This window comes from Nycticebus coucang, chromosome 2 (assembly GCF_027406575.1).
Source record: "Nycticebus coucang isolate mNycCou1 chromosome 2, mNycCou1.pri, whole genome shotgun sequence".
Taxonomy (NCBI): domain Eukaryota; kingdom Metazoa; phylum Chordata; class Mammalia; order Primates; family Lorisidae; genus Nycticebus; species Nycticebus coucang.
Genome location: NC_069781.1, coordinates 102,792,828 through 102,806,196, shown reverse-complemented (window position 1 = coordinate 102,806,196; position 13,369 = coordinate 102,792,828). Strand labels below are relative to the sequence as shown.

General features: G+C 35.9%; 1 protein-coding gene and 1 non-coding gene across 2 annotated transcripts in view; both read right to left on the bottom strand.

Annotated features, from left to right (window-relative positions):
* Positions 1-13,062, bottom strand: part of LOC128597965 (POTE ankyrin domain family member A-like) — a 198,815-nt gene extending 185,753 nt beyond the window's left edge. The window contains exons 1-5 of the mRNA XM_053608334.1: positions 12,842-13,062; positions 8,397-8,511; positions 8,066-8,239; positions 4,264-4,370; positions 2,625-2,762 (exon numbers count right to left, since the gene is read on the bottom strand). Of these exons, the coding sequence (XP_053464309.1) occupies positions 2,625-2,762; positions 4,264-4,370; positions 8,066-8,239; positions 8,397-8,511; positions 12,842-13,062 (755 nt within the window). The remainder of the gene's footprint in view (positions 1-2,624; positions 2,763-4,263; positions 4,371-8,065; positions 8,240-8,396; positions 8,512-12,841) is intronic.
* Positions 1,309-1,412, bottom strand: LOC128580086 (U6 spliceosomal RNA). Its single transcript, XR_008378438.1, has one exon. It is a non-coding gene; the product is annotated as a U6 spliceosomal RNA (small nuclear RNA).
* Positions 13,063-13,369: the final 307 nt, after the last annotated feature.

Here is a 13,369-nt window from a genome sequence, read left to right as displayed (position 1 = left end):
TTATTGCCATTTAGTATCTTTCCTTTTTCATATTCTGAAATTTGTTTGCAAATTCTATGTATACAAAATGTTAATAAATAAAACAACTATTTGAATACTGATATGAAAAGCATTCACCAAAAACATTAAATTCTTGCAGTATTTTAGACACTATCAGAGCTAATATCAGAATTTTAATTATCCCATACACTTCAAATGTGTAAACTCTACAAATTTATTAAGCTTCTAATTAAAGAAGAAAAAAAGTAAGTTGAAATAGTTATGAATTGAGGGCAGTACAGCTCAGTAAATTAACTAGAGTTGGCTTGACATGATGCAAAGTGTCCTAGATTTGTAAGCAACAGCTATTTGTTCTTGGACAATTTGCTTTTCCTAGGCTCATTGTTTCCTAAGGATTTTACTGCCTTATTTCACTAGGTTGTTTTGAACATTTAACAAGATTACATTTTAAAGTGTCCAGAGAAATAGTGAAGCAATGGAATAATTTTTTTAACTTAATTGCTAAAACTGTTTAGGAATTTCAGATAAAACTCTATGTGTATTTATTCATAAATTCTAATAGACAAATGCTTCAGTTTCTAGAAAATGTTAAGTCCTAATTTGGGGTATTAGCTGTGCTATGGGGCTTATAATTTAGTGTATCTCAGCGTTAACAGTGTAACAAAATTTATTTAGGAATATATTATCTCATCAAATCAGACAATATAATTTTTGTTGTTGAGACATAGGACTTGTTCTGTTACCCAGGGTAGAATGTAGTGATATGATCATAGCACACTGTAGCTTCTAACTCCTGGGTGCAAGCAATTCTCCCTCCTCAACCTTGGCAGTCGCTGAGACTATAAGCATGGCACCCAATGAATTAGATAGTATCACTATTCCCTACTACTGAGCTACTCAATCACATCAGGGCAAAAATAAATAATTGTCATGCCCAGCATGGACTAGACTACTATTCCTTCTCTACCTAACCAAACTCTGAACCACCAGATCTTTGTTAAAATGATGCTTAATCTCCATGTTCATCCCCAACTGACATGGAAGACAAAACCTTACTTTTCTTTTTCTCAAGTTCCATAAAGGAGATGCAAATTGGCATTTTCTCATTTCCAAGATACATTACTATCAACACATTTGCACACAACATCTCACAACTTACTCAGCTGCATTCTCATTTCATAAGTCACTGTACATAGCAGATATTTTTGTAGTGAAAAATCATAATTTCAGTATTGAATGTTAACTGTTTTACTTTGACTCACACTGTTTCTCCTTGAGTCTAGTAGCAAGTAGTCAAATGCCTTTCCACAAAATATGAGATGCATCACAAACGGGAGCGCCATCCTTGGGCAGGGACCATGCTAATCTTCTCTGCATTGCCCCAATTTGGGTATAACCCATGCAAGCACAAAGCCCTACCTTTATACATGGATACTGATGAATCATAGATGAGGATCAGTCCTGTTCACTCTAACTAACCTACTTTTGATTCAGAGAGTTCTGTTAAATGCCTTCCTTGTGAGGTATAATTTGAAAATATTTTTAAAACATGAGGTAGAGATGAAAGTAGCTTGGGAGATTTTTGTGAATATGGAAACCAAATCACTTGAGCAGCCAACCACAAGTTGGTGCTCACTGCTCTGGGAAGGGGGATGTGGTACCTTCTGCTATCTAAGAAAAGGTGCTACATAGGATAGAAAGGGGCTTTGAGGTATAGATATAGCAGCAAAGAAGAAAGGAAACTCTGATCTCTTCCTGCAACATTATTTGAACTCTCTGACAGTTTAGAATAACCCCACATACTATTTTCTAGGGAAAACCCAAACAAGGACATTAAAGGACAACTTACCATGAACAGTCTAAGGAGGGCTAAGATGTGGGCTCCAAATAAGGTTTTGAGTGTGGGGAGAAGGGTCAATTTCCTCACTATGTGTATGGCTAAACCTAGGAGGCCCAAACTGCCACAGCAGGGTGCTGATGCTTTGGGATTAGTGGCTGAGCATATAAGAATATGTATGTAAACAAGAAAAAGTTGTAACTTTAAGTCTAAGTATGGATCACCATGAAGACTCAGGGATCTGAATTAGTCAGGGCGCCCTAGTAGCAAATATCAATCATATCAGACTGCAGGACCAGGTTCAATGGCAACAATGCAGCAACAGAATCAACAGAAACAATGGAATGATTAGAATATCTTTATGCTCCCTCTTTCTGACTTGTAAAAGCAGATTATCTCCCATGGACTTAGGACACCTTGCACCCCTTTGGTCCTTGAAAACTTCAAGGAGGAGGATAGCTCTCGGGGGAGAGTACAAAGCTTTTCTGCTAACCTGTACATTTCAAGACCCAGCTAACGAATTTGAAAAATCAAAATATGACACTATTTTTATCCTATGCAGAGGGCTTATACTTGGAATGAGATGGGGAATGGTGGGCCCCTGAACCCCTTGCTACTTATAACCAGTTAGCCTTTTGCTTAATTTCTGGCTGAGAAGTATATTAACTCATTGCCATTCCAAAGCTACCTGAACCTAGCTATGAAATCTCACCCGATGTATAAGACATAATAATTATACTTTAAACTTCAACATGTTATTAACTTGTTTCTTAATGTAAACACTTACGCTTGTAAACCACTACGAATAGCATAATCTCTAGCAGTTCGTCCAACCATATCTTGAGGAGAGACATCGATGCCTTGCTGAAGAAGAAAACTAGCTATATCTGGCAAATTTTCACGTAAGGCAATCATCAAGGCTGTTCTAAAATAACAGACAAATGACTTTATCCTGAGGACCTTTAATAACGTTACTTCAACACTGCATTTCATATACTTTACCAATGTCATATCTTGCCGGTTAGTGCAGATTTAACCACTTATATGTATTAATAGACACAGGGTATTCAAGTGTTCGTCTAAACCACTACCAAGGCTAAAAGGAAGAGACGCTTCTTGTCCCACTAGGGCAATGGTTCTCAACCTGTGGGTCACGACTCCCTTTTAACAATGAAAATACATCCTGCATATCAGATATTTACATTAAGATACATAACAGTAGCAAAGTTACAGTAATGAAGTAGCAATGAAAATAATTTTATGGTTGGGGGTCACCACAACATGAGAGACTGTATTAAAGGGGTGCAGCATTAGGAGGCATTAGCAAGGTTGAGAACTACTGCACAAGGTCATTAGACAGTAGAAGGTGCTAACTTAAAGTCCTCTGACAGGCAAAAACTATGCTGATGTCAATTATCTATGGTAGGCAAAGATTTCAGTGAAGATTTATCCATTATTTCCCTTGTCAGGTATAATAGTTTGCAGTTCATTCAGCTAGGGCTCAGGTAAGAAGGAACTATCTGAAGGCTTAAAACAGTAGCAGTAATAATAATAATACCCTTAATAATTTCAGTAGATGGTGCTTATAATCATGTGCTAGGCACCAAATTAAATGCTTTTAATCTTACTTATACACAACCACCCTTGAAGAAAATATTGTTATCCATCTTTTCATATCAGACAACATATTTGGTGATAAACCGTATCCTCCAGGTCACACACCTAGCAAGTGAAAAAGCTAGGAATTAAACCTAGTCTTGTGTGACTCTAAAGCCTCTTTTCTCTTTATCAACCACTCATGGCTTATCTTCTTTAAAGGAAGAGTTTTTCCAATTTAGGATATCTTTCTTCCCTCCATCCATACTAATTTTTAAAAAATCAAAATAGACTAGAAGTGAAAAAGGAAAAAAAACTGATGAACTCACAGTACCTGGTAATAGCAATTAAGAGTGACTTAGGGATTACAACTTAAAGCAAAGACTCATCTAAAGGACAAAATGATTTTAAAGTCCTATTTATGGTTAACATAGTGTTTTTAAAGGGAAAGAATATAAGCAGCAGAGGTCAGAAAAATACAGAAAATGGTTAAGAAGTTCAATATTGAGGTATAAAGTAAACTGAAAGTTAAAGTCCACATATAAAATAAAAGGAATACAAATATTCTTTTAGCTAATGTAAGTTCATAGGACCAAAAACATTAGATTACAAATAAGGAGCACTAATTAATGTAATAAGAGAGGGTAAATTCTACTATATACTGTTCTTTATGTTGCCCGGTCCAAATAATTGCTTTTCTACATGATGGTTTATATTGATACTTTGTACAATATCTCAATAATTATAAGTTAATTTTGGTAATTTAATATTTCTGACTTGTGTGATTATCACTCTAGAACACTCAGTTTTAAAAAATATAACTACTGTACCTTTCCCAATTATCAACTGCACTTATATTTGCATTTCTCTTTATTAAAAACTCCACCATGAGCTGTCTATTATAATTCACAGCAAGTAAAAGTGGTGTGAATCCACCCTGTAAAACAGCAAAAAAAAAAAAAAAAATTGATAATTCACAAAATCACATTATTTCTCAAATAAACTCAAGACCTCATATAAGATCTTTGAACTTATACATATAACATAGAACGTAAATAAAAAGCAGTCACTTCCTGTTCACTGGTGTGCTTTTTCATGTGTTCTCCTTCCCTTGCAAACTCTCTTCTGCCTCACCACAGTAACTTGCCGGGTCCAAAACTCACTTCAAACATTCACCAGTTCCAAGAATCTTTGCTTCTCTCACACCATTTAGCATATTGCAATTAGTTTATTCTTTCCCATTTAAACCAAGAGCTTCTTGAGATCATGGACTGTATCTTTTCTCTATATCCCCCAAACCTAGGACGCAGTAGTTAATCCTTTAAGTATTTTTATTAAATTAATGATCTAAATTATTATCTCTAGAGCAGTGTTTCTTAAACTATATTCCAAAGAATATTTACCACAAGGATTGTGCTCCAAAAGAAATATTCCATGATCACCTATGTTTAAGAAATATTACAAAACTGCATTCTATATTCAATATTCAAGATATCTCTTGGACTTGCCTAATCCTATTAGATAATACTTTTTTGTGGCAAACATTATCACTTAAGTGATGAGAGTTTCATAGATATAGTTTCAAGTGCTTGTCAACAACAGCTGAGGTTTCCTCCAGGTGACACAAACTCACATGAGTCCCTTTTATCAATGATTTCAGAAACCCATATGCCAATGTCGGGCAATTCTGCTCCAAATGGCTCACTAAGGAGCTCTGACTTAAAAGAGATGGACTGCAAATGAACTTCAATTGCTTATGATGAGATAATCCTTAGGATTTCCCCTATCAAAAGGAGATAAATTTTTAATGTCTTTTTTTTTTTTTTTTTTGGCCAGGGCTGGGTTTGAACCTGCCACCTTCGGCATATGTGGCCAGCGCCCTACTCCTCTGAGCCACAGGCGCTGCCCCAAGATAAATTTTTAATATTAGAAAGTACGGTATGCAATTTTATTCTCAATGATAATTATAATCCCACAACCCTAGTGCATATAACTTAATCGATTGTTTTAAATGCTACCTAAAATTATCTTTTATTTTAGGCAAAATAGAAATCAGAAGTACAGTACAGCATCAATGAAAGTTCTAACACTGATCTGTGTGTGGGGTATTTCTAGCATGACGAAATCTACTAAATCACTTGCATTTTTGAGGGACAGTGCTAGACAATACAATGTTATCTGAAACATGCACAACTTACCCAATTATAACCATCATTACCCTAAACAGGTGCATAGGCATTCTGATAGGAAGGTGTCTGTTATGGTACATATAAAGAAAAAGCTTAAAAAAAACCTTCTAAATTCTACAATTCAATCCTGTTACTAAGAGATTTATACATAATATAGTATATAATAAATAATAGTACATATTATAAAAACCTGTAAACATGGGCAGTGCCTGTGGCTCAGTAGGTAGGGCGCCGGCCCCATATACTGGGGGTGGCGGGTTCAAACCCGGCCCTGGCCAAACTACAACCAAAAAATAGCCGGGCGTTGTGGTGGGCACCTGTAGTCCCAGCTACTCGGGAGACTGAGGCAGGAGAATCGCTTAAGCCCAGGAGTTGGAGGTTGCTGTGAGCTGTGTGAGGCCACGGCACTCTACCGAGGGCCATAAAGTAAGACTCTGTCTCTACAAAAAAAAAAACCTGTAAACTATCTTGAAAAACCCTGAAATCTTTATTAAAATTTGCTATAAAACAAGAGCTATAGACTCAAGTACTTACAGAGGCAAAGTAGATGACCCACATATGTGAAGTACATAGGTAAGCACCATAGAAAACTGGAGAACAGGTGCTTCGTAACAAAGGGCAGCATCTGCACTCACACCAAACTGTAAGATGAACTCAAGAGACACCAGACTGGATTCTTTAAGAGAAGCCTGAAATCCAGATTCTTCCTGTCTCCAAATTTTACACACTTGTTACATTTATGGAGGCAAACTAAATATACTGTGGCCCCCATTTAGAATATGGCTCTTGTGTTTTTACATTTTCTATCAATCTGTTTCTACGTGGTTGTATATAGTGCATGTAAAAATCTTTCCTTTCTTTAGTGTCGTATGTTTTTCTAAAAAATCAGGCCTGACATGTAATACAAAATGCTATTATGACTCATAATACCCACTTCAAGAAATTTTACATTTATTCATTTACAGTCTGTTTATATTTAATTCTCCCAAATTGTTGACCAAATACATAATTAGTTCATAGGACTGCTGAAACTAAATCATTAAAAGAGTTCTTATCTCTATTCCTAATCACGTCGTCATTTTCAGTGTTTAAAAATGCCATCCTGATTATGCTAACATTCTATGAACATACAAGATATACTGAGACTCCTGGCCACACGTAATCCTCCCACCTCAAGCCTCCGAGTAGCTAGGACTACTCGAGTAGCATGCGCCACCATGCCCACCTCTGAGGAAATATTTTTAAATATACATTCCACTATTTATTAGATTTACTAAATCAAAATCTTCAGGGGAGGGCCTAGACTTGTAGACTTTTCTGAATTTCCCAGATGACTGTGATCCACAGCTCTAGATGAAAACTTATTCAGGAGACATCACTTCAGTCTCATCTCTCATCCACATGGCCAATCAATCCCCTTTATCAACTGGGGATCTGACAAAAAGAAGAAAGAGCGAGAGAGTCATTTACTGAAAACTCCATTTGATTTTCCTAGTTAGGGATCAAACAGGGACTAATAAACTCAAAACACCACTTGGTTTTGCTATTTATAAACTTTTCTCATCAAGACATTCTAGATTGGAGAGTAGTATTCACACTCTTATCTAGAATAGGATAATAAGTCAGCTAATTCTTTGTTCTTCCCTCTTCTGAAGTATTTCCCATTTCATCACCACCTGTTCACAATGTTTTCCTCAGAGTCCTCCTAAAACTGATCTCTAGGCAAACTTATAGCTCATTAACTCTCTTTCCTAAACTGAGAAGTATTATCACCAAAACTGAAGAGTACCTTGCCTGAACATATAAGCTGGAAAAAAACAAACAACCAAGTGACATAGACAAAAAAACAAACAAACAAACAAAAAAACCCTCTTCTTGGTATTTTCCCTCAATTACATAATTTCTAAATTGGCTGCAGGTTTCTGATGCTCCTTTTTCCCTTTCCATTCATCTCTCTTAAGCCTTGCCACTGAGAAATTTCTTGCATATAAATTAATTTTAAGAAAAGTGTCAACAGTAGCAAGATTTCCATTTATTGTAAAATGCTTTAGATTTGTTGGACTTATAAGATAAAGTCTATTTTGTGGGCAATAGACTTAGAAGATAAAGTCTATTTTGCTTTCCTGTGTTGTTTTATACTAATTAGGGGGGAAAAAAAAACACTTGGGTGGGGAAAAAAATACTTAGAAAAAAATTTACCTTTAACAAATTCAGTGCTTTCATAGATATTTACCACAAATGAATAAAAGAAAGCTGTACCCTCTAATGCCTCTTTAAAAAATTGATATTTCAAGAAAAATCTTAGACAATTAAGTCATTCCAAAGTATTTTCATTCATGGAATGCTTGAGCTTCCAAATATGAACCACTGACCCTTATGTATATGTCAATATTAAAACAAATGCATTTCAAATATTTTGAAAATAAAGTTAGTTGATCTGTACCTTGTTTTTTATTTCAATACTTGCATTGTGTGACAGCAGTTTTTGTACTAGTAACATATTCTCCTTATAGACAGCATAGTGGAGGGCAGTATTGCCATAGATGTCCTGAAGGTTGGGATCAGCACCATATTCCAGTAGAGAAATAGCACATTCCCATTCCTGGCAATGTACAGCCTGTTGGCATTAGATCAGGAAATAGATGATAAATTCTGGGAATTCAAATAAACATTCCACAGGTTTCACCAACCAATTATATTTAAATGAGATAAATTCATTTTGGTTCTATGTATTTAAATCAAATCCACCGCATGCTGAAATAGTTACTATATACCTTCATCAGGGGTGTCCTCTTTTCTCTGTCACAGATGTTAAGTTGGCACTGTCTTTCCAGCAGGAGAATCACCACTGCTAAATGGCCTTTAGTACAGGCCAGATGGAGAGCAGTCCTATGAAAGCCAGAGAATTCTTAGAAAACTATAGTGCACTACCTCAAAACGAACAATGATTCATGCATTTGTAAACATTAAATAGCATGTTATTATTCAAAATAACTTTCTTGTGAAGAATATACATCATTTATTAGCTCTTGCAGCTCACTACATTGAGAGAAGCCTATTTGAATGGAAAGAGCTCGACCTCTGGATGCAATTCAATTTCAGTTTAAATCCCTACTTTAAGCTCTGTCACTTATTAGCTATGGTGTACCCTTTCTGTGCCTCAACTTCCTCATTTATAAAAGGGTGATGAAACAGTAGCCATCTCACAGGACACCACTGGGATACTTAAGTGACAATCTATGCAAAGTATTTAAAGCAGTTCCAAGAGAAAATAAAAGTCCAATAATTGTTAGAGATTGTAAGAATTACTATTACTTAACAACTGTTACTATTACTTAAAAAGAGAACACTTTAAGTAAAATGTTTAGGGCAATTCCAAGCACAAATAACAGCTCAATAATTGTTAGATTTATAAGAATTACTGTTACTACTACTTAACTAAAGTGACTACTACTAAAAAAGAAAATACTTGAAGTAAAATGATATAATTGTAGCTCCTAGCAGTAGGTTTTAAAAATAAAGAGATAATATTGTTATTTCAGTGATTGTCAGATGCTCATTTTCTCACATTTTAACATCTGTGACATTAAAATTCCACTTAAAATTCATGACTTCTTACAAATGTAACAGGCAGTATTTAAAAATCCTTTTATTGATGCCAAAAATAATAGGGAATCACATAATCCCTGGTGCTTTACATCAAGTGAAATGTGATACGTATAAAAGGTCTTTGGAAGATCTAGATATACGACCAGCATTTAAATAAGTATTAGTTCTTAGAAGTTGTATGGGGTCAGAGGGCTGAAACAACAAAAACAACAACCAATTTTTAAAACAAAGTAATTCCTTCTTTAGTTTTCAAAAAACTTCAAGCCAGTGGGTGCGGTGGCTCACACCTGTAATCCTAGCACTCTGGGAGGCTGAGCTGGGTGGACTTCCCGAGCTCAGGAGTTTGAGACCAGCTTGAGGAATAGCAAGACCCCATCTCAAAAACAAACAAACACAAAAACACACAAAACTCCCCAAAACCAATAAATAAATAAATAAATAAATAAATCTTCAAGCCAAAGCAAACTCAGGATTCAAATGAACAGGTAAGACTTATTTTATTCAATAGTTAGATGTATAGAATATATGTCCAATCCAATATTTTTCAATGATCATTAGCATTTAAGATGTTATGCCTTTTCAAAAGGGCAGTTAATTTTTTTTTTTATAATTTTCTACACTCAGAAATGCTTTAGTTTGAAAGGAGGGAGGAAAGACTTCAATTGAGATTAACTCCTACCACTGTGATTTTAAATCTTGCAACTTTCTCAGGGTAGGTAGGTGAACAAGAGTGTTTTTAAGAATGGAAGAACCCAACTATGGCACAAGACTATGGGGAAAGGGCCAAGGAAGGGGGAGGGAGGGGGAAAGTTAGGGTGGAGGGAGGGTAATGGGTGGGGACACACCTATGGTACATCTTAGAATGGGTACAGGCGAAACTTACTAAAGGCAGAAATCAAATGTCTACATACAATAACTAAGAAAATGCCATGAAGGCTACGTTGAACAGTTTAACGAGAATATTTCAGATTGTATATGAAAGCAGCACATTGTACCCCTTGATTGCACTAATGTACACAGCTATGATTTAACAATAATAATAAAAAAAAAAGAATGGAAGAGTCCTGAGAGATAAGCAGGACATGTCTGCTACATAATAGGCATTCAAGTTATATTTGAAGAATAAATGGATTGAAGGCATAAATACAGTTGATAGTTCAATATTTTAAAAGAAAACTCCCAGAAAGTAAGGAATACTTTTGCAATACTAATAATCATTTATACTTGCTACTTTTTATTTTCTTATGGATACAAACTAAAATGATTACTCTATAATCGCTTACATGTATCTAATAAATCTGTATGTAATAAAAACATATGTCTGTAATAAAATGTGTACATAATAAAATCTACATGCACAGATAAAAAAGATTCTCTTTACTCATGAAGAGGCTAGAAGTTCACAGACCATGCCAATAAGAAAAAAAAATTAAATACAAAGAAATTATTTTTATCTGTGCAAGATCACATTCCTGTTCTCCCCAAGGATTATTTCATAAATAATAAACTTTTACTAGATGTTTTATACATGTTCATTGCAGAAACCACATAAGGAAAAGAAAAAAATTCACTTATAATACAAAAGACTGGAAGTAACAAAATTTTATCCCATTTTATACATATTTTCGGCTAACACCAGACCAGTCTGTGTCTATGTATAATCAAATTGATCTTTTCTCACTGGATATATAAAAGTACACTGTCACATACCAATATCATATTGTATCTATTTCCCCCTTTGGTGTTTATCTATTACTCCATCCTATGGATGCACTGAAATTTAGCTACAAAATCCACTATATATATTCTTATACATTGCTATTTTAAGGAATACTGACAAAAACAAATTGTATGTATCATTAGTTACTAAAGTTATTTTAGTACAACTGAACTGATGAGGAAAGGACATATATATATATATTATTATTTTTTTTTTAATGTGGTGCTGGCCACCAAATTATCTATTTGGAAAGTTATCAACACCTTAAACTTGAAGCAATAGTACTAATGCCACTGCTCTTTATCCTCACAAACTTTGTGTAGAGAAAACAGTTCTCTTCCTTTTATTTTTCCAACCAGGAACACTAATTTTTTTTTCTATGTGCATACATCACTTGTAGAACTGCAAAAAAGTACTTTGCACAATTTTAGATCTCTTGTCTTACCAATTCCAAAGAATTCTCTGTAAAAATGTGTTTTTATCTGATATATATTGTGTATAAATATCATTGTAAGAATTTTGCAATGATGTTGGCTTTTCCTTGAATAATTCTTTCTACACATGGGATGTTTTCATTTTTAACTTGCTAGAACAACTTTTGAAATGCTTTGACATAATCCTTAGGAAGGTCTTTGTCACTGTAAAAATGTACCTGTCTAAATAGGCATTTGTGTTTTCTTCCAGTACATTTGTCATTTTGTATGTTGAAAATTTTTAATCTATATTCCATCAAGCACTTATTTTTGTGATATAAAAATCTAGGTTTTCCAAACAGTTAATAGGCATTTCATTTACAAATAATTCATCTTTTCCTACAAATATAAAATGTCATATTAACAAGTTCTAAATTTTTACATATATCTAGGTATTTCTGGATTTTCTATTCTGTTCACTTATTTTTTTCTCTGTTAATAAATGATTAATTTGTGGGAATGAATAATCTATTTTGATATCTAGAAGGGCATCTATTTGTTCACTTCATTACAAAAATTTTCTCATTGACCTCACAGCTGTAACTCAAAAATTTTAAAATTTTGGGTTTTTAGTCTATGTAAAATAAACAAGTTCACATTTTGAGAAACGCAAATCTTCCTACTTAAAAACATGAAACCAACTTCCTACTTCAGTTTCTTTATAAGGTCAGTAAGGAGTTTATATACACAGCCATAAATGGATATAAAATGGATACTGGAATTTTATCTGAAGAAGTTTTAGCCCAGAAGTTGGGCCAAATTATTTCTATCTTTATTCGTATTTCTCTAATAGTGTTTTGAAGCGTGTACATTAAAAATAAAACATTGCAAGCCAGGTGCAATGGCTCGTGCCTGTAATCCTAGCATCCGGAGTTCCAGGCCAGCCTAAGCAAGCACAAGACTCCATCTCTAAAAATAGCAGGGCATTGTGGCAGGCACCTGTAGTCCCAGCTACTCAGGAGGCCGAGGCAAGAGGATTGCTGGAACTCAGGCGTTGGAAGTTGCTGTGAACTATAACGCTCCAGTACTCAACCCCAGGGCGACAAAGTGAGATTCTGTCTCAAACAAACGAACTAACAAAAGAATAAATAATATAAAAAACAATCACAAACACAAAAAAGCACTGCATATAATTAATTTTGTTAGTGATATCATTTTACAATTGTCAATAAACCCCCTAGAAGAGGAATGATGTGCGGATTGTAAACCTGCTGAAGTTTTTTTGTGTGTGTGTTGTTGCTCATAAAAATGGCCTGACCTGGACCTTTCCAAGGTTTCCCCATCCCAGGTGCCTGGGGAGAGAGTAAAGCCCAGTCCCCTAGGGGACAGGAGGGAAGACTGGCCCGGGAAGGGGGATACCCTGCACCCCACCTCCCAGCTGGCCCAGCCACGGCCTGGGCCTCTCCCTTCCTAGTACCTGTTCTTCTTGTCTGTAGCATCCACACCATTTTTCCCGGATGAAAGGATCTGCTCCACTTTCTTTGCATCACCAGCAAAGGCAGCTTTGTGGATTTTTCTAAGATGTTTTTTGTGGACGCGGTAATAGGGACTCGAGAAGACACATGGACTAGAGTCTTCCGGGAACTCCTGGACCTTCTTGCTCCCCAACCCCCAAATCTTCTTTACTGCAGAAGCCATCCTATCCCATCGCCTCCTGGCTTTCCCCCGCCTCCTTGCTTTTCCCAGACTTTGAGCTCAATACAGCCAACAACTTCACGGGAGCCTCAGGGTTACGACCTCAGACCCAGCAAGGCCAAGAAAGCCGTTGAGCACCAGTGCGCACGCGCAGGGCAGGACCGCGTCCCTGCACGTGTACACAGGGGGCGGAGCCAGAGACCGCTGGAAACTCTCACGGGAGCGCCCACAGCCAGAATGTGGTAGCTGCTGCTCAGGCGCCAGCGGCCGGACCTGGCTGGCCTTGCAATACCTCGGGGTCGCCAAGGGT